At 41.5% G+C, this 23,429-nt stretch overlaps 1 protein-coding gene across 1 annotated transcript; it reads left to right on the top strand.

The window, feature by feature from the left end:
* The first annotated feature begins 7,729 nt into the window (after positions 1 to 7,729).
* NASP (nuclear autoantigenic sperm protein) lies at positions 7,730 to 23,158 on the top strand. The gene is made up of 16 exons (XM_056844534.1): positions 7,730 to 7,847; positions 9,524 to 9,580; positions 10,550 to 10,660; positions 11,106 to 11,186; positions 12,662 to 12,765; positions 13,907 to 14,248; positions 14,381 to 15,082; positions 17,191 to 17,273; positions 18,740 to 18,816; positions 18,897 to 18,970; positions 19,505 to 19,693; positions 19,993 to 20,156; positions 20,796 to 20,859; positions 20,953 to 21,017; positions 22,056 to 22,184; positions 23,006 to 23,158. The coding sequence occupies exons 1-16, from the start codon at positions 7,831 to 7,833 to the stop codon at positions 23,048 to 23,050; spliced, it is 2,304 nt and encodes a 767-aa protein (XP_056700512.1). The 5' UTR covers positions 7,730 to 7,830; the 3' UTR covers positions 23,051 to 23,158.
* Positions 23,159 to 23,429: the final 271 nt, after the last annotated feature.

Here is a 23,429-nt window from a genome sequence, read left to right on the forward strand (position 1 = left end):
CCAAGAAAGAAGATATTTTAGATCACCTATCACAACAAGCTTCCCTATAACATCCTTCGTTCCATACCTCTAGACTTTGTTGTCTCATTGGTCTGAAGCTGAAGGGGTATTGTTGTTCCTAAAAACATAACAGTCTCATTTTTGCAAACACTATGCCAGGACAGTATTGTCATGTTACCTAAACACCCACAAATACACCCTACAAACCATTTGGATGAAAGTAGGCATCTCCTGGCATTCTGAATTACTCTTAACTTGTAAAGTACAAATGTATATTTTAACATGTAATCTTAGCAAAAATTGCAGTTGTCTAGACTGTCTGTCATGTTTCTATAAGAGGATACTTCTGCTTCACTGTCAAAAACCACTTTATTTTGGATACAGTCAGGAAAAAAAACACCCTATAAATACCAGAGCATTTATAGCTGGGTTTCAGCAGATTATGTAATATGCTACCACTTGCGCCTTATCTGGTGAATGGGATGGAGAAAGAATCAAGAGCTATGTTTTGGTTGGCAGGAAGCACTTAATATTAACTTGGCTAGTCATCATGCAACTATATAATACCTTTTTCTTTTAACCTAATTTACTAGCTGCAATGAAAACTTGACTGCAACAGGCATACAGATTCATAAGCTCCATAAAAGTATCACGTTAACTGCTTCCATCTGGATGCATGGCTTACAGTTAGGTTGTATGAAATCTTGGTTAATCTGCTGTTCATTTAATACCTTTGTAGTTCCAGCTGCTTTTATAGAGCATATATATCTAGTAAAAGCCATCTTTATGAGAACAGGTCGACAAGCATGCCCTGAAAACTTATCAATATGAAAGAAAAATCAGAATGAAACAGCCAGGCAAAGACTACAGTTGGTAGAAATAAGGGTTGGGGAAAGAAGCAGGGTTATCCTGATTTATCCTCACAACCACTCACTGGCCATTTATGCATGGGAGGTTTCGCCTTGGACTTGCCACTCTCCAGATGCACATTTTCCCCATCCAGATAGTCAAAACTCTGCATGGGGGCTTATTTTTGAGTTCTGGGAATTCAGATGGGAAAAATGTGCATCTAGAGTGGCAAAACTTCCCTCAGGCCACTGAGTGCATTAAGCAGAGGCAGTGCCTTCCAAGAGGTCGTACTTAAAAGCATTGAGGCTGAGTGGGGGATTTGTTTATCTTGGCCTTCCTCAAAGGAGCACAAAGTGGCATATGTGGTTCTCCATTCTGTGGTATCCTCATGACAGCCCTGTGGGGTATGCTAAGTTTATTAATTATTAATTATTTCATTTAAAATATTAGCTGACTTTCTTCCTTATGGCGCTCATGGCAGCTTACAGTATTAATAAAATTATGTTAAAAACAAAAACAAACTCAACAAATCAGTTTAATCAAATGCAGTCCTAGATAAAACTGTCTTCAGCTGCCTTCTAAAGATGGAAAGGGAGGAGGCCAGGCGCACCTCCCTGGGGATGTTGCTCCATGATCATAGGGCTGCCACTGAAAAGGCCCTCTCTTGTGTAATTGCCACATGAGCTTCTTTGACTGATGGCATTGATAAGACAAAGAGTCTCTTTCCTGGAAAGAGTTTTATTTGAAGTATTACCTCAATGCAAGGCAGACTCAGTGCAAGAGTCAGATGTTTTATTGCTGAATAAAATTCCTGAACATTTCTGAGACTTCTTTATAGCTGCTTTCTCCTGGGGAAGGCTTTTTAGACAGATGCCCTCTTACTCCATCGTGGGGAACTTCAAGTTGCTAAGGTGGTTGCCAAACTGGATGATGGCTGTCACTTCCTCATCCAAATACTCAGACTCCAAGAAGTTATTCAGCTACAGGAAAAGTACTTGAGCTTACTGGCACTTCAATGAAATGTTAACTCCATACTATAACTAAATAGGAATGGAAATAGTTTCCTCTGACAAGGCACCGTTAAGATCATGTACCCAATCATTTATCTCTGATGGTAAGGGAATACAGTTTTAGGGTGCTGTGTAATTACTAAATGCAGTAAGGTCTGGCTAGGGTGGGGCAAAGGCATGTGTGGAAATTGCAGTACATCTGCAAACTGTTCTTATTTCACTACATTCCAGGGAAAGTTTACTATCATGTGGTGACCTCTCCATGCCCTCATTATGTACGTTTTTCCAGATGAAATATACTGCAGTCACTAAAAGAGGATTGCACTGTACAGAATTCCCCCAGTTCAAATGCACTGAAATCAATGTGCTTAAACTAGAATAATCCTGCATAGGATTGCATTAGGCGAGGCTGCCACCACGTGGAGGTATACTGACATGTCACCATAGCAAGATGATCAGAATTACACTTCCTACCGTCCTCCATATGAAGATCCTTCCTTCCTCAGTGGATCCTATAAACCCACCCAGCTTTTATTACTGTGCCAGATGTTTTTCTTTTCAATCATTTTGGTTTTTTGTGTCAAGATGTTCCTGAAACATTCTTTCCAAACTTAAAATCTTTAGCCTTTTTATGACCTTTTTCCAGAGCAATGCTAAAGCCTAATTATAAAGTGTCAGATAAATCATAAATTGTTTCTTTAGTCTGTGTCTCTTTCCTCCGTGCTTCACATGGGGGAACCTAGCTCTTACTCTAAGAGTGTTTCTTAGACTGGATGTTCAACTGTATACCCTTCCTTTCCAATATCAGTCTAGATCACAGGGGGATGTGAATTGTGGCCTATTGGGTAAGGGCCTGTGTTTCTACTGGTCACAGTAATCCAGCAAGATAGAAATTAGAATGGAAAAAATAATTTAGGAATATAGAAAGTTGTGAACTGCTGGGAGTTTAATTGCTAACTTTAAAAACTCTTGAGACACAAGACCAAATGCACTGTCACTGCTGTTATACACACATGAGAGTCTTCTTTCTCTGTTGCTAGAGGGTCACCAAAGCTTGGTTCATACTCTTTTACAGCTGTAGAGCACTCTAGAAGGCCTCCAAACTGATTCCACATTCATCTTGTTCTGACTTCTGCATAGCAATCAAAACATAAACATTAAAATTGTCTTTCTAAACTTACAGCCACTTAGCTAAGAGCCAACCCCACCCCCCAGACAAACGGAGGGTGTACCAGTCTCTAGAGTGCTTTCCCCAGCTGAAGGTAAACCAATCTAGAAATTAGAGCAGTGACGTTTTGGCACCTGCTGTTTGGGCAGAACTATGTCTCCACACAAAGTCTTTCATTTTCAACACATTTCAAACTTCTGTTAAGTCTCCCCTTCTTACTTCATGGTAATTGAGCAAATGACAGATTAGCCTCTGCTGTATACTGCCCTGTTGATGGGTGTGTGTGAGTCTTAGGTGGAGAAAAGGGTGCTTCTTATCTACCTCTTCTATTTTCTTAAGTTTAGTGTGTTAAAGTGTTGTATACACATGGGTACAAAGCTAGTCTATACCTATCAACTCAGTAGACCATATTGCTGTGACTTTATGCCCCAATAAGTTTATAATTTATCATATTCTCCTTTCAAGGCCTGAAAGCCCCAAAGTTCCCCATTAACATAAGTTCTACCAATCATATTTTTATCACACCCTTCTTCCAAGGAAGGGCAGGATGTATAGTTTATCCTTCATCTCATTCTAAGAACTGTGAGGTAGGTTAGGCTGAACAAGAATGACTGGCTTGAGGTCACTCAGTCAACTTCATGAATAATTGGGACTTGGGTTGACAACAGCCTGGAAGAAAAAGAAGTGTCTTGTCCCCTTAATAAAGGCTTAATATGTGGAAATGGGCAGCTGAACCTTTTCAAGGCATGGAAGTAAATAACCACCTGGTAAATAATATCCCAGTAAGCTGCTATTAAAGTGACTCTGAATTTTTCATCTAGACTGTTGGCTGCACAACCCCAAATGCTTGTTCTGCTGTTTTAGAAGATTCTCAGTAGGCTCCTTTTACTCATATTACTGGTCCTGTGTACTCAGGGCCATGTTATTGTGATCAGAGTAGAAGGACTTGAATATAGAAAACACAGATAGTATAGTGGTATGCATTTCCATTGTTCTTGCTTCTCTACAACCATTGTTAATCTTAGTTACAAGGCTGTTCATCTGAATTGTAACTTAACCATTTGCCTTACAGGGAGAAGTATTCAAGGAGCTTGACAGTGCATTCCTAAGGAGAGTTATTCCAGTCTAAGCCCATTCATTTCAATGGGCTTAGACTGGAGTAACTCTCCTTAGGAATGCACTGTGAGTCTTTAAAAACATGACTACCAACACCAGCTGCTAACTCTACAATGTGTCATCCCCACAGTTTTCATAAATCAACCTGGCTTATGATACCGGTGGCATAGGAGCCATCTGTCACTCATAAGCAGTTCAAAAGAGACATTTCCTCATTCCTTCCCACTTCTGTATGCTGGAACCAAAGATTTCAAAGGGTGAACAGTTAGGCTTAGGGAGCATGGCCTGTGGCAGATGGTGCCAGTAGGCGAGAGAGCTTGAGCCAGAACACAAGGAAATGTTGGGGAGGGAGAAATAATAGTAACTTTCCTTTCCTTTTATCCCTTAGAAGCTCCTTGATCAATTGATCTTGAGCAGCATATATCTAGTGTTGGAGGGATATAAGGATTGAAACAAATCTTGCCACTGACAATGTAGCCTTGGGGTCCCTATCGCTTAGTAAAAAAGGCATTATGTCAGTCACAGAGGCATTGGATTTGTATATTTAAAGGGGGGGATATAGTGCGATCGAAGTTCCTCGTAAAAGCGGCATTCCAAAAGGGCATGAGCTAATGAGTCAATAGAGCCAGAAGAGCAAGGGCAGATCCTGTCTATGGTATATTCAGAATTCTGCCCTGCATAATAATAGTAACTAAGGTTCTGTACCACATGGGGAAATCTAATGTAACACAAAAGTAGATAGAAGGGGCAGATGGTACAGAGCAGACTGTAGTTGGCGGAAATGCAGAAGTAAGGAAAAGCACTTGCGGAATATGTGTATTATACACACAACCCCATCTATCAACCTCTCAGCCTTAGAACTTTTAGCAATCTTTTCTATGTAACACATTTTTAGATCTATTGGCAGGTTAATAATTGTTTCTCTAGAAGGTAATAATTCGCATTCATTATATAGTACAAGTTTGTAGGGTAGCCATATTGATCCATAGAAAAATGCCAAACACAAATGCCATGTAATATATTTTAGTAGGATCACATCACACAAGATGTGCAGTACAATTAAACAAGGGGGAAGGGGGAAAGACGATAAGTTTTTAAGGCAAAGTGAAAAAGCCTCAGGGCTATAGTTCGTTGGCTTAAAAAGAAATATTCGTTATGTTAGAGACTTGATTGTCTTAAAATGTTGGTAGGGTAAAAGAAGTTCCCAACTTGCACCAAAGGTTGTTGGGAAAAAGAAGAAAAACACGGCAGTCTTCTTTTATGAATATAAAACCAGATGGGTTTCCAGTACCAAAGCTCCTTTGTAAGGCACATTTTCTGTAGTAACTTTGTTGAGATTAAATGCGAAAAGATCGTGATCTTGTGGATTATGGACCACAAACACACACAAAAACTCTAAACACGTTGCTTTATTTAATAAAACAAATGTTTACTATACTAAAGGGAGGGTAAACTTTGGATATAAAATAATGTCTAGCTACAATTCATTTATCTTTAACTCTTGCTGTCACATGGCTCATAACTTGAGGATAAAGTGTTTAGTCATAGCAAGTCTCTCTTAATAAAACAACAGTAACTCCTGCTTCTTGGAATGCGACTGAACATCACATGACCAATACCAGCTTAGCTGACCAATTAAAAAGCAGTTCAGGAGGGTGTAAATTGTTCTTTCTTCATGGACAGTCTTATGTTCACTCCCACAAGGCTACAGTCCTATGTGTATTTATGACTTGATTTCATGCATAGTTAACTGTTCCTAAACTCTTTTATACATTGGGTTTAGGTGTCTCTGACCTTGCATAGGGTCAGGCTACATCTGTCAAAAACCATTAAACACAGTTGGATTTTCTTACAAAGATCAGGCTGCTCCAGACAAAATGATGCTGCCCCTGCTGTTTCAATCTCCCTTCTTGTTGGTTTATCTCAGTGGTTACTTTCTGAAATGAGAAGTGTTTCATGCTCAGACCTGTCTGGAAGACACACCCAGAAACCAGAATTCTACACTCAGAAATATAGAGGCTGCTGTGCAGTCCTTATAAACAGAGGTTCTTGTACTGCTGGGAAGCCACATTCTGTGGTATAAGTACCTGATGTATAGGGAGGCCGTGGTTGCTAAGCAAGAAGGCACTGTGTACAAGCTCATAAGCACACTTATTCAGACTTCTGAAGGTCTGAATTTGGTCAGTGAATATGGGCTTGGTGTTACGTTTCCATGAGGTTTAGTTTAGGCCTTGGGGATGCAGATCTTTATTGCTGACAGAAATGCAATTTGTACATGCTCAGAGATAATCTATATGAAGAACAAAGTGGCTGTGATTATAACTAGCAGAATGAATGTGAACAGTTGCTTGTATGTTACTGCCAGGATGCTCTTGTGTTATCACACACACTACATCCCAGGCCTCTGTCGTGAATCTGACCAACTTGTTGGAAAATACCCGCTATTTACATAGCCTTGTTCTATGGACTGTTTTTGTGTAATGCTTGAGTGTGGTGGAACCCTGGATAGATATTAACAAATCTATTTATTTTTGGCATTTGAGCCCCACATTTATTATTATTTATTGACGTTATTTATAGCCTGCCTTTCTCACAGAGTCTCAAGGCAGATTACACACAGTAAGTCTGTACAATCAATATTCAATAACCACTGCATTAGGATTTTAGAAGTCTGGACCCACCAAAAGGAACTGAAGGACGGCATAAGTATTAACGTGACATATTAAGTAGTACAGAAATTACTTACACTTGTGTATGTTAAGTGCCGTCAAGTCGCTTCTTACTCTTAACCCAATTTTATTCACAAGGCAACTTGCAATAAATTAATGTACGTTTAATCAGCAACTGAAATACAGATTTCATAGTGAAAATACAGTGATGCAAGTCAAAGCAGTAGGAACTCATGGTGGGGGTGACAGATCGGGAAATCCCTGAGGTAATGAGGTTGGTAAGGAATATACAGCTCGCGCCAAGTTCTGTATCTTTTGTACAGCCCAACACAGAACTACAGAGCCTTGCGCGCGTTCCTACGGTCAGTGGATGGATGCTGCTTGTTTTGCAGTATTTCAGATTACACCCGTGTTTTGCAGTATTTCAGATTACACTCTCCGTTCTTCATGCTGTGTGTGTGTAAAGTGGCGTCAAGTCGCAGCCGACTTATGGCGACCCCTTTATGGGGTTTTCAAGGCACGAGACTAACAGCTACATGCCATAAAAAATAGTGTAACTTCAACGCGCTTCAGCTCCTTGGACTACGTCCCCCTACACGCCAATCGCGCTGCAGAGAATCACTCTTCCAGTCGCGTTGTGGCCTGTGATCAAAGGTTTCTATGGCATTCCTTGGGAGACTACAGTCCCCGTCATGCTTTGAAACAGTTTTGAGTCATAAAGGTTTGATTCGCCAAGGTTGGCTTGGCGATCGCAAGGCATGTTGGGAGTTGTAGTTTCTTTGACAGAAGAACGTGCCTCGCGCCGCTGGGGCGTGTCCTAAGGGGGGGCTATATAAGCATCTGGAGGGGCGGTGGGCTGCGTTTGTCTGCTGTTATACCTCTTCTGGGGTCTTGCGGAGAATCTTCAGTTACCGGCTCAAGCCAAAGGTACGAGAGAGATTGGGTAGAAAGGTTGTGTCTTTGGGACCTGGGTAGGAAAGAGGTGGATGCTTGTTTGCAGCATTACTTGTTCACAGCGATGCAGGGGCGGCGCAGGTATGCCTTCGCGATGCAGCCGACAGACTTTTTTTCAGTTGGCCTGCTCTGTTCTTGTAGCTCCCCGCCCGTTTTCCTCCCAGCGGCCGGCCTGCCCGCCCTAGCAGCCCCCCTCTCTTCAGTTTAGTACGTGCCTTCTTCTCACGGTGTGTGGGGGAGGGGCGCTTCTTCTCAAAACCGAGACGCCACGTGACCTGACTTGAGTTTGTGGGCCGCCATTTTTAGTGCCCGACCGACGCGCGCTGGAAGGGAAAAGGGGGAGGGGCGCCGAGAGAGAGAAGGGCCGGGCGCGTCACGTGACGGTCTGCCGCAGCCTGTCAAAAGCGGCCGTTGAGATTTGGCGCCAAAAGATCGAAGGGGGGAGGGAGGGAGCGGGACCAGGAGGCGGGAAGAGGAATCTATTGTCTCCTCAGGTAAGCGGCTCCCTCAGTTGGCGCCGCCCTCTTGCCGTTCTCGGTACTGCCGTTGGGCAGCGGCTAGAGAGCGCCTTGCCTGTCTTTAAGCCTGTTCGCCATTCAACAAGTCCTGGTACTCGGTGTGACTTATTGAAACAAGGTTCAGTACTCTGAAGTAGCTCTGTTTTGTACGTTGGGAGCTTCCTACCTCGTTGCCCGTTTGTGATGAATTGGCTGCTCAGACTTCCCGTAAGGTCTGATCTACTAGGGGATAGGAACCAGCAGATCAAGAAATTAAAGTTTGAAGTGCTTTGCTTTGAACTTGTCCTCAGGCTAACTTCCATCCGTTCTTTTCCTTACCCTGCTTCCCCCCCCCCCCGAAAAGCGGTTACTCCTAAATCTCGGGGTCCTTCAATCTGGTGATAAAGCTGCAGCGCCTGGCATCCAGAACCCTTCAGGCATCGTTAGCTAATAAACCTGTTACAGCTGTTGCACTTCTTAAAGTAAAACTTTAAAATGTTTGGTTTACAGATTATGAAACAAATACAGAGTTGCTTATTCTGATTATCTTTGGAATTTTTGCCTTCAAGTAAAAAGTTCCTAATCAAGGAGGCTTGATCTCTGCAGCCTAAAATAGTTGTGTGTTGTTATGCACACATACAGGTCTGTGAAAGTGCTGAGTTGGAATAGACCTGAAAGGCTGCTCTTTCGACAGTAGGGCAAATGAGATTGACTGCTGGAAGCAGCTGAGTGGGTGCGTAACTGAGCAGGTCTTTTAACCAGTGTAAGACCAGTATGTCTTTTTCAGACTAAAGTATTTAGCAGAATGGGGTTCTCTTCATGGAAACAGTAGTAGAGCTTGGAGGACTGGTGTTCAGAAGTATGGTCAGTAATGTATATCATGGCTGAAAGGTTTGCAACTGACTTGAAACTATGCTACATTGATAGATGTGGCATATGCTAAGCCACAGCACTGAGCTTTGTGCTGTCTGGCACACTGTATACTTTAAATGATTCTGTTTGGGAGGTACTGAACACCAATTTTAAATTCTTTTTTACATCCAAAGATCTTATTCGGTTGCTATACTACTGGCTATTGCATTGATTGCTGAGTTGGCAGCTCTGTGTTTCTATATGAACTGGAGCTGCACATAACGAAGTTGCCAAATGTGTTTTTGCACAAGCAGGCCTCTAGGAAAGGTACTGGTGGTAGCCTGTACTTCTAGAAATGCTATTTGATAGAATGAGCAACACCGTAGTAATTTTTTGTGAAACTTTCAGTTTCAGAATGGCAGAAGAATCTGCTGCTCCTTCTACTTCTGTGGACAAAACTGAGAGGTAAGATACCAGTTAGTGAGAACATACAAATAGAGTATATGTTTATGTGAAACAACATACTGTAACTCTTTGGCCGATTATGCATGCTCACTTTACCCTTCTTTATTCCCCGTTTCAGCCAGGATCAAAGCAACCTGGGTTTCGGAAAATTGTATGCATTGGCTTGAATGATCAAGGAATAAGCTGTGTGCAAATCGGAGGCATGAATACAGAAATGCAGCAGTCTCCCAAGTTCAAATTAAGTCCCACCCCTTTAATTGCTGGTCTGTGATTGGCTCACCTCGTGAGAGAACATTTCCTTTCCCCCCCCCAGACCCAACTGCCGCATAAAAAAGCATTTTAAGAACAAAAAAAGGAGTCATTTGAAAGGGGGGGCAAAATCCAAGCCTTGTTTTTAAAAAGCCTTTCTTTCTCCCAGAAAGAGCTCACAGGAAGCAACTGAATCCCTGCCTCTTTACACACTTCTTGATTGGCTGTGAGAGAAGTCAATCTTTGCTGCTTCCCCTGTATGGCTATCAGCAAACAGAACAGAAGAGGGTTTTGGAAAAGGGGGGAAGGAAGCTCAATGCGAGGAAAGTATGCTCGCTCTCTGAATCTGGTATGAGCTAGGAAAGACCGTTTGACTCAGGCAAGAAGAGGAATGGGAAAAGCCAAGTTCGTTTAAGGTTGAAACGGGGTTGAGCCAAAAAGGAATGAGGTAACGTGTATTTTCAAAAACTTGATCCTGGCTGAAACGGAATGAAGGAGGCTAAACTGACCATGCATAACCGACCTTTGAGTTCTTAAAACAATTGACAGCAGGCCATTTAAGTTGCTGTAGCCAGAAGTAATAGAGTAGAATAAATCCTAAACGCTTTTGTTGCCAATGATGGGTTACTAACAGCCAGGTTAGTAGGAGCAATCTCCCCTCAGGTTAGAGGCAAAACAGCTCCACTATTGTGACTAATCAATCTGTTTTCATGTGTCTAGTATGGATGTGGATGGAGAAGCTAAGAAGCTGTTGGGCTTGGGCCAGAAAAACCTGGTAATGGGGGATATTCCAGCTGCTGTTAATGCATTCCAAGAAGCAGCCAGCATGTTGTAAGTATACGATATTTTATGTTGAATCTGCAGCTAGGTGGGAATGACATGTTAAGACTTAATTTTTCCACCAAGCAATTTTGGTTAGTACTTATGTGGGCTTTTTTCACAGAAGTTTACTTGATCGATCACAACTATGTTATCGTTTAATTATATTTGTCACATTCTACTACCATGGCGTGTTTCTTATTTATTAATGCAGACGTTTGGCCTTGCTTTGTGTTGCAGCCTAATTGTAATCGTTTTTGGAGAAGTAATATCAGTAAAGGGAGACTTTTCAGTATGTCTGTGGGAGGATTTGTTAATCTGCACTGTGTTAAAATTCAGGTTAAAGAGATCCCCAAAAAGGTAATTTCTTGGAAATAGTCCATGAATGTTGTCATTAAGACAGCTGTATTTTTCCTAGAAATAGGCATGGTGCTAATTTGTGATGGCTTCTCTTTAGGGGTAAGAAGTATGGTGAAACAGCAAACGAGTGTGCAGAAGCTTTCTTTTTCTATGGGAAATCTCTTCTGGAGTTGGCAAGGTAGGCTTATAGGTTGTGCTGCAAAATCCTTGTCTTTTCTTCTGTATCATAAATAGCTCTGAGTAAGAGGTGAAATTTCTCTGAGTAGGGAATAGCTAACTGCCACAGACTCTGACCTGGATAGCCCATGCTAGCCCAATGTTGTCAGATCTTAGAAGCTAAGCAGGGTTGGCCCTGGTTAGTATTTGAAAGGGAGACCTTCAGGGAATACCAAGGTAGTGACATGGAGGCAGGTAATGGCAAGCCATCTATGAATGTCTTTTGCCTTGACATGGAGGCAGGCAATGGCAAGCCACCTATGAATGTCTTTTGCCTTGAAAACCCCACAGGGTTGCCGTAAGTCAGCTTAGATGTGATGGTCAAAAACAAAACAAAAAACTGCAACAGTAATAGTGTGGAGGAAAGCAGGCCTGGAAGTAGTATGGTTATGGTAAGCCTAGTAGCATGAGTACATTGCCAAATCATGAGTGGGAAGAACCTCAGACTTTGGATAGGCTCTAGAAGTCAAAGCAGAACTGGGTCAGAACTGTTTAGTTAGCGTTCTGTTTGGTTGTTTGGCTGGCTAGCTCAAAATCAAAACAGCCAAGACAGTAACAGCCTTATCTTTCCATCACTTGGTACTTGATAACAACTTAGTCATATAGCCTTTTCCAGCTGATTTTGTGAAGAGGCAACTAGAATTGTATACTGTTCCAAATGCAGTTGTACTACATTTTCAATACTCTTCTGAGTAATAGCCAATGTAGGTCCTATTAGTGTCATATCCTAAGGTGCATCACTTAGATGTTCTTACTCACTTGATTCAGAGTGATTTTGGAGCTCTTCAGTCTTAGACTTCACTACCTAATCATATGTCACCTATATTGATCTAGTCCAAACCCCAGTAAAGAATTTGGCTGTTGAGTAGTAATTAGTTGAAAATTCAAGTATATTCCAACAACATTTGGGTTAATTTGGTTTAATTGTTTTGCTGTAGCATGCTGCATTATGGCAGTTGAATTAGAACAGTTTAGAGTATGTAATGGACCTAGTGCTCAAGCATTAAATAATTAGAATATATATCCAGGGCCCAACAAATTCCAGGTCGCCATAGCACCTAGCAATTTCATTGTGGCACTTAGTATTTTTAGCAGTGGTCTTATATTAGAGTATCTCAGCAAATCTCAGTGCCAGTACTAAGAGTTGGATCCAGCCAGCTTTTCCACTGGTGAAGAAGGAAATATTCCCCTTTGATCACCATAAAGGCTGTGGTTAAAATCATGAGAGCTGGATAGACAAAAGCCATGTGGAACAGGAATGTAATGTGGGGAATTGACTGAGATTGAGTGAAAAAGCTGGCAGCTACTTTATCTTTTTGCTTTGTTGTGTTGTAGCAAAATCTGAAAACTTGACAAATTAGTTGGACGCCTGCAGCAAAACAAAATTTATTATGGTCCGAACATCAGTATAATGAATATTGGTTGTATCACTTCTAGAATGGAAAATGGTGTGCTAGGAAATGCCTTGGAAGGAGTGCAAGTGGAAGAGGAGGAAGAAAAAGCGGAAGACTCAATGGTAGAAAATGCTGATAATATAGATGGTATGTGGAGCTCTGTTAACACAGAATCTAGATGCCAAGCTGTGTATTCTTAGAGTGAATACTGGAATGTTATTGCCCAAGATGACTTGCAAGGGGGGCAATGGCATGACATCACTTCTGGGGGAAACCTGGAAATGATGCCACATCTCTCTAGGAATTGCTGGAAATTCTAGTTAAACCATAGAGTTCCTGGCAATTCATAGATAGGACTGACTGATGTCAGGCAGATGGCCATATTTTATTTTTCCCCTGCTGCTGCTCAGTGGTGGCAGAAAACAGGAGCTGGGGGGGGGTGCTACTTGCCTCCACTGGGTACTCAGGCTCCAAAAATCTTAAATCATAAAAATGAATCAAGCCCTACCTTGTAAATAACTTAGGCCAGCATTCAACTGACAAATTCCATGCTTTTGTTAAACTGCTTTAATGCAGACATAGTCAGCTAATCTTTACCATGTGGCCTTAAGCTTAGTTTCTGGATAATGGCATTGATTTGGGTGTCAGTTTTGAAAACAATTGACTGGCTATCCTTTTTCTTAAAACCTTGAGCTAATAGGACCTGGTCTATGAAAAGTGTTATTCTTAAACTGTGGAAATTTGCAACACAAACGTGTTCTGCAGTTTAATTTATTTAATGCATTTAATTTATTTAATGCATAATGACACTGTTCCATCAAAATACTCAAATCACTTGTTTGGCCTAGCTGTGGCTTACATTTCATGGTGCAGCAGCATCTGATTTAGCTATCTAAACTGATGCTGTGCTTGATTTCATTGTGAACATATGCAAAATTCCCTTAAAGAAGGGGCTTGCATATTCTCATTATCTTCATACTGCTCTTCCTCCCACCCCCAAATTGCAGTAGTTTCTTCTGCAATGTGTCTCATCTGGACAGAGCTTGGCATCTCTTGCTTGGCTGTGGCTGTTGCTGGCATACATCTCATTGCTTATTCACACCCCCTTAAAAGCTTTAAGTGTTAAGGAGATGCATATGTTTCCCGACTAGATATTCAAAAGGATTTAATTTGAGTGCTCTAATTTGGTGCAGAGACTTCTGTGGGATTAACGTGGGATGTTAAGATCGTGAATGCTTATCACTAAATTCGAAGGTTTGTTTCTGCTTCATCTTCTTTAATCATGTAGAAGAAGCAAGGGAGGAATTAAGAGAGCAGGTATATAATGCCATGGGGGAAAAGGATGAATCCAGACAAACTGCTGAAGAGCCTCTGGTATTGACTGAAGCTGAGATGCAACTGAAAAGCAAGGATGCAGAAATGGAAGAAGTTAAGGAAGAAAAAGTAAATGAAGCTATGGATGTAGAACAGAAAATTTTTAAAGAGAGAGAGGAGGAGCAGGTTAATCCAGAAAATCAGATGGAGGCAGCTGAGAGAGAAAAGCAAGGGGCCAATGAAATAGTTACTGAGGTAGCCAAAGACAAAAGTAGTGCTGTGAAAGATATGTTAGTGACTGCAGAAGAACAGGTGGGTGTAGCTGAGGAAGAGAAGCCAGTGGCAGCAGAAGAAGCTGAGGAAGAGAAGCCAGTGGCAGCAGAAGAAGCTGAGGAAGAGAAGCCAGTGGCAGCAGAAGAAGCTGAGGAAGAGAAGCCAGTGGCAGCAGAAGAAGCTGAGGAAGAGAAGCCAGTGGCAGCAGAAGAAGCTGAGGAAGAGAAGCCAGTGGCAGCAGAAGAAGCTGAGGAAGAGAAGCCAGTGGCAGCAGAAGAAGCTGAGGAAGACACTACTATAGACAAACCCCTGACTACAGAAGAGGCAGCTGGGGCACAGCAACCAGTACTACCAGGAGAGGCTGTGGAAGATGCTTCTGTAGAAGAGAAGCCAGTGGCTGCAGAAGAGGCTGTTGGAGAAGAAAAGCCCGCTGAAGCAGCCTCTCAGGAGAAAAAGGTTGAAGAGGAAGCAGCACAGCTTGTAGACCAGGCTGCTGAAAAACAGACAGAGAGTGTAGTAGAAAAGAAGACAGTAGTGGAGGAAGTGGTAAAACCTTCAAGAGTGACAGCAGAAGAATTGGCGACAGCTGGTGAGAAAGAAAAAAGCCTGGTAGAGGCAGCAGTAGAAAAAAAGCAGCCTGCCAAAGCTGTTGATGAGAAGGCTGGAGAAGTGGAAACTACGACAGAGCAAGTACTGATGGACTTGAAAGAGAAGGAAGAGCCCTTGGCTTCAGAAAAAGCATTGCCTTCAGCTGCAAGTGCAATTACTCCTGCAGGGGGCACAGAGCCATCACAGGAAGTAGAAATGGAAGAAAAAGCTGAAGCTGCTAAGGTAGAAAAAGAGGAAGAAAAGGATGACGAGATGGGAGAGGGCGAAGGTAACAGGGATAATAGATAATTGTGGGAGGGTTACTTTAGAGAGCTAACCTTTAGTGAAAACTAATCCATTCAGAATTTTCTTGCTGCCATAAAACTGAAGGAAGTGCCTAGCTGGGAGGATACAGAAGCTTTAAGAAAGAGCAGACATTTCATTAGTTCAAACTAATGTTAAATTAACAAGCTGAGCAGAACTGTTGACTATTGTGGGGCAGTAGGTAGCTTGAGCAGTAAATCTAAAGTGATGGCTGGTAGAGAATACTGAATGGATGTTCACTGCATGCTTGTGTAAGTTTAAATCTTGTAACTATTTAAAGCATAGTTTATGTGATCTGACGGCAGCAGAAGCCACAGAACTAAAATTGTGCTCAGCTGTATAAGTTCTTATGGCTAATGCTGTGGGTCTAAATGTACACAGCTAGAAATAAGTGCAAGTAGCCCAAGCTTCATAACTTTTTGTCATGCTTTTCCTGCTTCAGCATTGCTGTCAACTCCCTTATAACCCTGTACGCTTGTATCCACAACTGAGATTCTAGAACTGTAAAATTTTATAAGCATAATGAGCTATTGGTATGAAGTCAGGTATCTGACCAATTTTAGTGGTTACTAATATCTCTAGGCAAAATTCAGTGGCAAGTTTGCTTTAGTCCCATTTATTTCAGCTTCTGAACAAACATTCTCTTGATAGAGCCCCTTGTGATCTTGGTTGTAGAACTTGTAAATGGAGAGTCGGTTTAGCCAAGTGGGAAGTACTACTTGTTTAAAAATCAAGAATCGCTGCAGTTCAACACTTAGAGAAATACCCACCGATCACCAAATTTGGCTGCTTGTATAGCTATCATTCAGCAAGCAACAGCAATCTCAGATTACTTCTTATTGCCTGTTTGGATAACTAAAATATTGCTGCTTAAGTATCTATACACTATGTAGCTTTCTGTGCAAAGATTTTGTTTCTGTAAGTTGCACAGAGTTCCACAGAAGGGCAGGGTATACATTTCTTAATATTAAATTGAATAGGTGACAGTTCTTTCAAATCTGTTCCATAAAATGTCAGTTTCTAGCAGACTGTAGTATAACAGTCAAGAGATATCCATCATTAAATTTTATGGGGCTAGTGTTCAATGATATTGGTTAGCTTCTCCAGAAAGCTGCACTGACATTTGGTTAAATACATAAATGTTGACATGTTAAGCTAGGATTCTTGAACAGCAAATAATTTCTAAGAAACACACTTTTTGTATTTTAATTTCAGAAAAATGTACCCTTTTCTCCCTATCCTTGTCATACATAAATAACTTTTTAGCAGCATATGTATAAAAAAAATTCAACTTCCTGATGTGAGGATGAGCCCCATGCAAATAGGGGTTTAACATTACAAGGTAGAAGAACCCTAGAAAGGCATTGCTATCCAAGGTGGCTCTGGAGAGGGCACCATATATTGACGGATGTGTGAAATTCTCCATAGGACAGAATTTTGTAATGGCACTTTCCTTCAGTGTGACAGAATGGCCACCTCCTTCTCTTAAAGAGAAAACAAAGGATTAGTATCATAGCACAATACTTCTAGTGGCTGACACTGGGAATTCAAGGACATAATACATGAAAGCTTGTAGCCATGCCTGGTCTTTTTCCTCCTTCTCTGGCTAGCTTGGGAGTCTTAAAATGACCTATTCTAGTCATCTTCTAATGCTATTGTTGGATTAGTGCCCCAGTTTATAAATCCTCATGTATACAGCACAGCAGGGTGACAGCTTGTAGCAGTGTGTGAAGACTCTGTGTGTTGACTTGCCAAAGAGATGCAGGGGAGAGGGTGTTGAAGTATAGAAGGGGGCAGAGTTTAGGGTCATACTGCTCAACTGGAAAGCCTTTAGTGTTTGGTCAATGCAGTTTTTGTAATAGCTTGTGCCAGAATAATCTACACATGAAGCTGAAGTCTCTTTATGTCTGAGTACTTGAGACTTTGTTCTTGCAGGTCACATAACTACCAAATCAAAGAAAGTAGATTGAAATGGTAACTGGATGGGAGAAGAATAACTAAATTAGAGCGAAGTAAATGGATTAATACAAAGCAGTGTATTTGGTGTGCATTAATGAGAAATCATTCTTGTAGAAACAGAAGGGTCAGAAGAAGAGGACAAAGAGAATGACAAAGCAGAAGAAGATAAAGAAAATGACTCTGCAGTCGAAGAGAAGGTGATGTATGTGTGAATGCTTTTTGTGGCAACTGATCAAATCTTTCCATGTATTAAGGCATATTGGATTGTATCCAATAATCTGATTGTGGTATGGAACTTTCCTGTTGCACCCCGCTGTGCTCCCCAAATGCTGCTCCTGAGGTTCAGGGAACCCCAGGGACAGTGGGTGCAATACAGGGGCCTGCAGTGAGAGAACTGGCAAAAATAACACACATGCACATATCCTGGAGACAGAATGCCCTTTTATTAGTAGAAACAGACTATAGGTTTGAGTCAATTGTCTCAGTTGTCTCATTGAAAAATAACTAATTATAGATGCTTTGTGAAACACAGAAGCTAGAACTTAGGAGAAACAAGACTATAACATGTATTCAACTTGCCTCTCTGTCCAGGGTTATTTAATATGAAACTAAAGGTTGTGCCAAATAGCCCTTAGGAATGTACACATTATGAATAAATTCTAGTCAGGCCCTTCTTAAATAGCTTATTTAGCATTTGGCTTGATTGAACATATGAAGTCAGCTTAACTGAGCCTGCAACGGTAGTCTTCCTATTTCTTGCTCTTAAAGTAGTTGGAAATGGTCTCATCACAGCTGTTGTGATCCCAGTTGATCTTAAGAAATGTCTTGTGTCCTTTTCCAAGTAGTGCCAACTGGTTAAGAAAGAGAGCATGGGGAAGTGTTGGGGACTTACCTGAGCAAGGACAGTTTGAGGGAATGGGCTCTTTTGTAAAGAGTCAAAGGTATAACTTATTGAGAATCAAAGTGATTTTTTCTATATTCAGTCAGTTCCATTATGGAAATTGAATTCAGGAACAACAATAATTACTCATCGCCATTTGTTGTTTAATGCTACTTCCTTTGACATTGTATTCACAAACATGCTAAATTGAATTATTTGAATGGGTGTTGTAGTTAGCAGCTGTTCCTTGTTGGAGTTAAGATACTAGGTAAAACGAGGCAAGCAGGATGTATAGCTCCTTTATTTGTGTGACATAGCCTAGGTAGTCTCCAGGCAGTCCTGGTTCATTGGAGGTCTGCAGCTCTGGTCTTGGCTTGGTTGCCATGTTTTATGCTGGTCACCAGATCTGACCGTCAGAATTCTGCACAGGGTAGGTGGAGGAGTTGCATTGTGCTGATCTTTGGCACAAGAACAGTATGAGAATTGCACTGCTTCAGGGGCTCATTTGGGTCATACTCACAGTATGGGCACCGCCTTCTCTTAAAGAGAAAACAATTTTTCACAAGCTTTGGAGCAAGTAGAACATTGCATAAGACTGACTTCTCAATTTGAGAAGAATTTAAAAGACAATCTGTGTAATGCTGGCCCTCCTGCCTTACCTGAGGCTAACTTGGCTTTTGTAAAGTTAATCTGTTTGCTTCCTACCAAGAGTGGCAGTTTTGCAGCTAGGAAGCAGCTTGGTCGCTTGCCCCTTACTTGACTTTGATGCAATCTTTGCTTCAGGAGAGTGAAGAAGATGAAGTTGGAAACCTAGAGCTGGCCTGGGATATGTTGGAGCTGGCAAAAGTAATATATAAAAGGTATGTCTTGGATCTGAATGGATGTTAATAGTTTTATTAGGGTGTTACAGTTAACTTAAAATTGCTTGTCTCTGATCTAGACAGGACACAAAAGAAGCTCAGCTCCACGCTGCCCAGGCTCACCTAAAACTAGGAGAAGTTAGCATTGAATCTGGTAACTGCCTTAAATTTATTAATGCATACAGAGAGTTAAGTTAAATGTCCTGCATATTGTTATTGTGCATAATGTATGTTGCAGCATGGCTATCTTGTATTGTATAAAATGCTTGCTGGACAGCGTTTTAGTTTACATTCACTGCATATTTTATCTTAAGTTTTGGCAGTTTGAGACGTGCATTAAATATGTCTTTGATCTGCCTTGTCTTAATGTTCAGTATGTGGTATCTGCTTTGGAGGATAGGGTAGACAGCTTTGACTTCTTGATATGTTTCACTGTGTCCAGGCAGTATTGGGTACACTAGTCAGGACAATGGAAACTAGAGGATATCTTAGACTGCCTTTCAGCTTGGTAGTACAATCGTGAACACATTATAAAAGTATAATGTTTAAACTTGGATTAGTACATGGACCATAATTCAATAGAAGTCTTTTCCAGAGTATGTGTACAGCCAAGCAATGAACTAAAGGGGTAGCTTGAAGGTGGTGTATAAGAGGATAAAACTATTGATTTTTCTGGCATCTTGTGCAGAAAACTACATTCAAGCCATAGAGGAGTTTCACTCCTGCCTGACCCTTCAGCAGAAATATTTAGAGGCCCATGACCGGCTGCTTGCAGAGACTCACTACCATCTTGGATTGGCCTACCACTACAACAATCAGTATGATGAAGCAGTTCTGCAGTTCAGTAAATCAATGGAAGTCATAGATAAAAGAATGGGTAAGTGAAAACACTAGATCACACATGCACTCTCACACAGTTTTAGTAAATAACTGAACTATTGTATGTTTGCTTCAACACTGGTCATTTTGCAACTTCAGTATTCAGGATACTACTTTCATGACGGAGTACTTAGTAAGCCAGGTAGCAAAAAATGTTTGCTATAAGCAATTGAACATTTGCTGAACCTAAAAAACCTGCCTAATCTAATGACTATTACCATATGAACTTTGTGCAAGGACCAGAGATGACAGTACTGTTCAAATGCTATTAGTGGCTTCTGATGCTTCCTCCTTTAGTGATGCTGACTGATCGGTTAAGAGCAAAAGAAGGATTAGCTGAGGATGAGAAGGAAATTGAAGAACTAAAAGGACTGCTTCCTGAAATTAAAGAAAAAATAGAGGATTCCAAGGAGTCTCAGAAGAGTGCAAGAGTGGCTGAGCTGGCTCTGAAAGCAACCCTGGTATGTTACAGCCCTGGTTTTTTAGTGAGAGGATTATGCCACAAACTGAATGCTTAAAAGCCAGTTTACATGTTCCTTTATAAACTGGGTACATTGCTGAATGGCAAACCCATCTTGAGAGGTACCATGGCTGAAAGGTGTTGTACAAATATGGCAAAGGCAGAGCAAAAAGACTTGCCTCTGGGAAAAGAGCAGGTGCCATTGATCCTTGTTTTACATTTTTAATCGGAAATAAATGAGGCATTTCTCATTCCTGATTCCAGACTTCTGAGGCGCTTTGCATTCCTGTAGCGTTAAACCAATATTGTAATCACAGGCTTTAGTGCAAAATTACAGGTGCTAATTGCCAAATGGAACTTGGAGATCCAATGGATGGCTTCTAGTGAGACAGAAATACAGCTGTCACTGAAGATTAGCTTCCTAGTTATTTAAAGTTCATTAAGCCTTAATCTTTACAAATATGGCTTCAAAACTTGAAAGAATGTGTACAGAATAAAATTAATGGGGTGCCTGTTACAAACTTCAGGCAAGTACCTTTGTCTAAGGCTTGTGGGTTTGGGGCATGTTCCCCCCCCTGCCACATTTAGTAGATTACTTAATAGACTACTAGTGCAGACTAATAGGTTTGTTTGCTTCCAGGTTGGTGGATCTTCTTCTAGCTTTCCCCAGGGAACTGAAAGCAGTTTGACTTCTTCAACTGTAAGTGGTAATAGCCCATGATCAAACAAGCTTAATGGAAATGTGCTGAAGTACTTGATAGGAACTTTCTGACTTCTGTTTTTGTAATAGATCGCAGTTGGACAAACAGCTGATGGAGCATCGCAGTGTATTACAGACATCTCCCATCTTGTTAGAAAAAAGGTGTGTGTCAGTGGGAACTAACAGACAGTACACTGGCTGGAAGTAGTTATGTCTCTCTGTTAAAGACTGCACTAGTCCTACATAAGATCCTTTCCACTGGGAGCCAATCAGTCTGGGAACCATCCAGTTTCCTTGATAGATTTTGATGGTTTTTGTGCTGTGCAGCACCCACCTGACTCAGCCTGGTTTAATTTCAAAGCTTAATTGTGTGGGTCCTGCAGGCACTCAAAACTTGGCTGTTTTAGGGAACAGAAAGGAGGTGCTTTTAAAAATTCACCCCAAGCAAAAGATAGCTTGGAGTTTATACAAACTGAACTTAACAGCCAACAACCAGGCTGAACTGGGTTCCCGTAATTCAAGTGGAAATGGAGAATTGGTTAAAATAGCAAAGCCAGTTTGAGAAGCTATGTGTACACACTTGCACAGCTGTCAGTACATAGTAAATCCACTAGTATCTCTGGTTACTACAGTTTGGCATGCAGTTTCATCTGCGCGCACTGACTTTGCCCAGCATTTGACTGCATCCTCACAGTCAGCTAAACCTGTAATTTCAAAGCTTGATAACTTAGAAGGTAGAAGTTTTTATTTAGTACATAAGTGGAACATCTATCAAGAAGCAATATGCATCTTGTGAACTCCACTCTTGTCTGAAACGTGACTTGTAGATGTTCCCCTTCTGACACCTGGCAAGGTTTATTACTGGGGTCAAGGGACCTGCATAGAATAATAGCCACCTGGGTCAGGAGGCTGCGGTGGAAAGAGGATGGAATTGCTTTCTGCTTCTTCAGTCAGCAGTGCTGCACTGACAGGAGGAGGAGGAGAGGGTGGTTTTGCCTGGTTTCCACTGCAGCCAGGGTAGCTATTAGTGTACAAGGGCCCTGTGGCCTGGGAATAAACTTTCCCAGGGTCAGAAAGGACCACTGGATTCAACCCATTGTCCCACAGGCCAGAAGAAAGTGGTCCACGCAAGACACTTTTTAGATTAAGACTTTCTAATTGAAGTTATACTTTGTGAAGACTAAACAATTTTGTCTTCAGAGGAAACCAGAGGAAGAGGCTCAACAGGGAGACAATGAAGCTAAGAAATCTAAACCAGAACCGGCTGTCAATGGTGGTGGTGATGCTGCCCCCAGTGGAAATGAGGTTGCAGAGAAAATGGAAGAGGAGGTGGGCAGTTGAGTTCAGGAGTTGATATATATATATATATAAATTTTTCTCTTACTGGCATGCTTTACTTGCCTATTTTTAATTGCCTGCTGGTATTCCCCCCCCCCCTTTCTCTAGACTGGGAATCACTCATGTTAAGATGCATGCTGGAGTCTGTCTGAATTTAGTTTGGCGGTTGGCTGCTAGACTAGTTCTGTACATTTGCAGGTAGCAAAGGACGTTGTTTAATGCAACTTAAAATTGATAATGCAAGCAGGGGACCCAAGGATTTCTGGGGTGCATCTCATTTTCTCTCCCCACTGTTTCCCCTTTCATTTCTTTGAAAGCCCCAATATCCTTTCCTTGCTTTTTTCTGCTTCTCACCCATCAAGCAACTTAACTTTTATTTGCCCTCCATCTTCAGCTGTATTTGTTTGGTAGGCTAGGTTGAGTGTGACTGACCCAAGGTCACCTAATGAGCTTCCATGGCAAGTAAGATTCAAACCTGGGTATCCCAGATCTTAGTCTGAAACTCTAACCCACTATACTATATTGGCTCTCATGCGGTGGTTGCTGTGGAACAGTAGAGATAGCTGGGCTTGGGTGAGTCATGGAAGCTGTGTTGTAGCAAGTCACCTGTGACTGCTGCCAGGTCTGTCCCTGTGCGTCCTCCTTTAGAGGACGAAGGAGCCCTGCCCCCTCCCCCCAGCCTTTTCTGACAGAAACTAAGGCTTGAAGGCTGGCCCTACTTTAAGAGTTCTGAATCCATTAGAGCTGTTGCATGAATCAACTATTCTGATAAAAAGAAATACATATGCTAACCTACACTTTTCTTTTTACAGACAGAAGAGAGGCCGCACGTTGATACAGTTCAAAGTGCTGTATGATAGATCTTTAATATTGAACACTCCCTCCCAAGGACAATGGGTTTTGTATATAATGTATTTTTTCACTTTGGCAACTTTTTTATTCAATAAAGATTGTATGCAAACATTAATTTTGCCTTAATTGATGCATATTTCAGCAAATAATGCCAAGGCCATGTAGTAGCCCAGCCTAAAGTGGATGTTGGGCTTGCCCTATAGCCAGTATCAGATCCATTATTTCTTGATGCGGGCAGGTAATTAAAAAACATGCTGTGTCGCCGCCGCCCCCCAACCAACAAAGTGCTTTCAACATGGGGTTGATAGAAGTTTAGGCAGTGAAATACCTTGTGTGATTATTTCTATGGCTTGGCAGCTTTGATGGAGCAACTGGTGGTAGAAA

The sequence above is a fragment of the Euleptes europaea genome, chromosome 2, assembly GCF_029931775.1.
Source record: "Euleptes europaea isolate rEulEur1 chromosome 2, rEulEur1.hap1, whole genome shotgun sequence".
In the NCBI taxonomy this organism is placed as follows: domain Eukaryota; kingdom Metazoa; phylum Chordata; class Lepidosauria; order Squamata; family Sphaerodactylidae; genus Euleptes; species Euleptes europaea.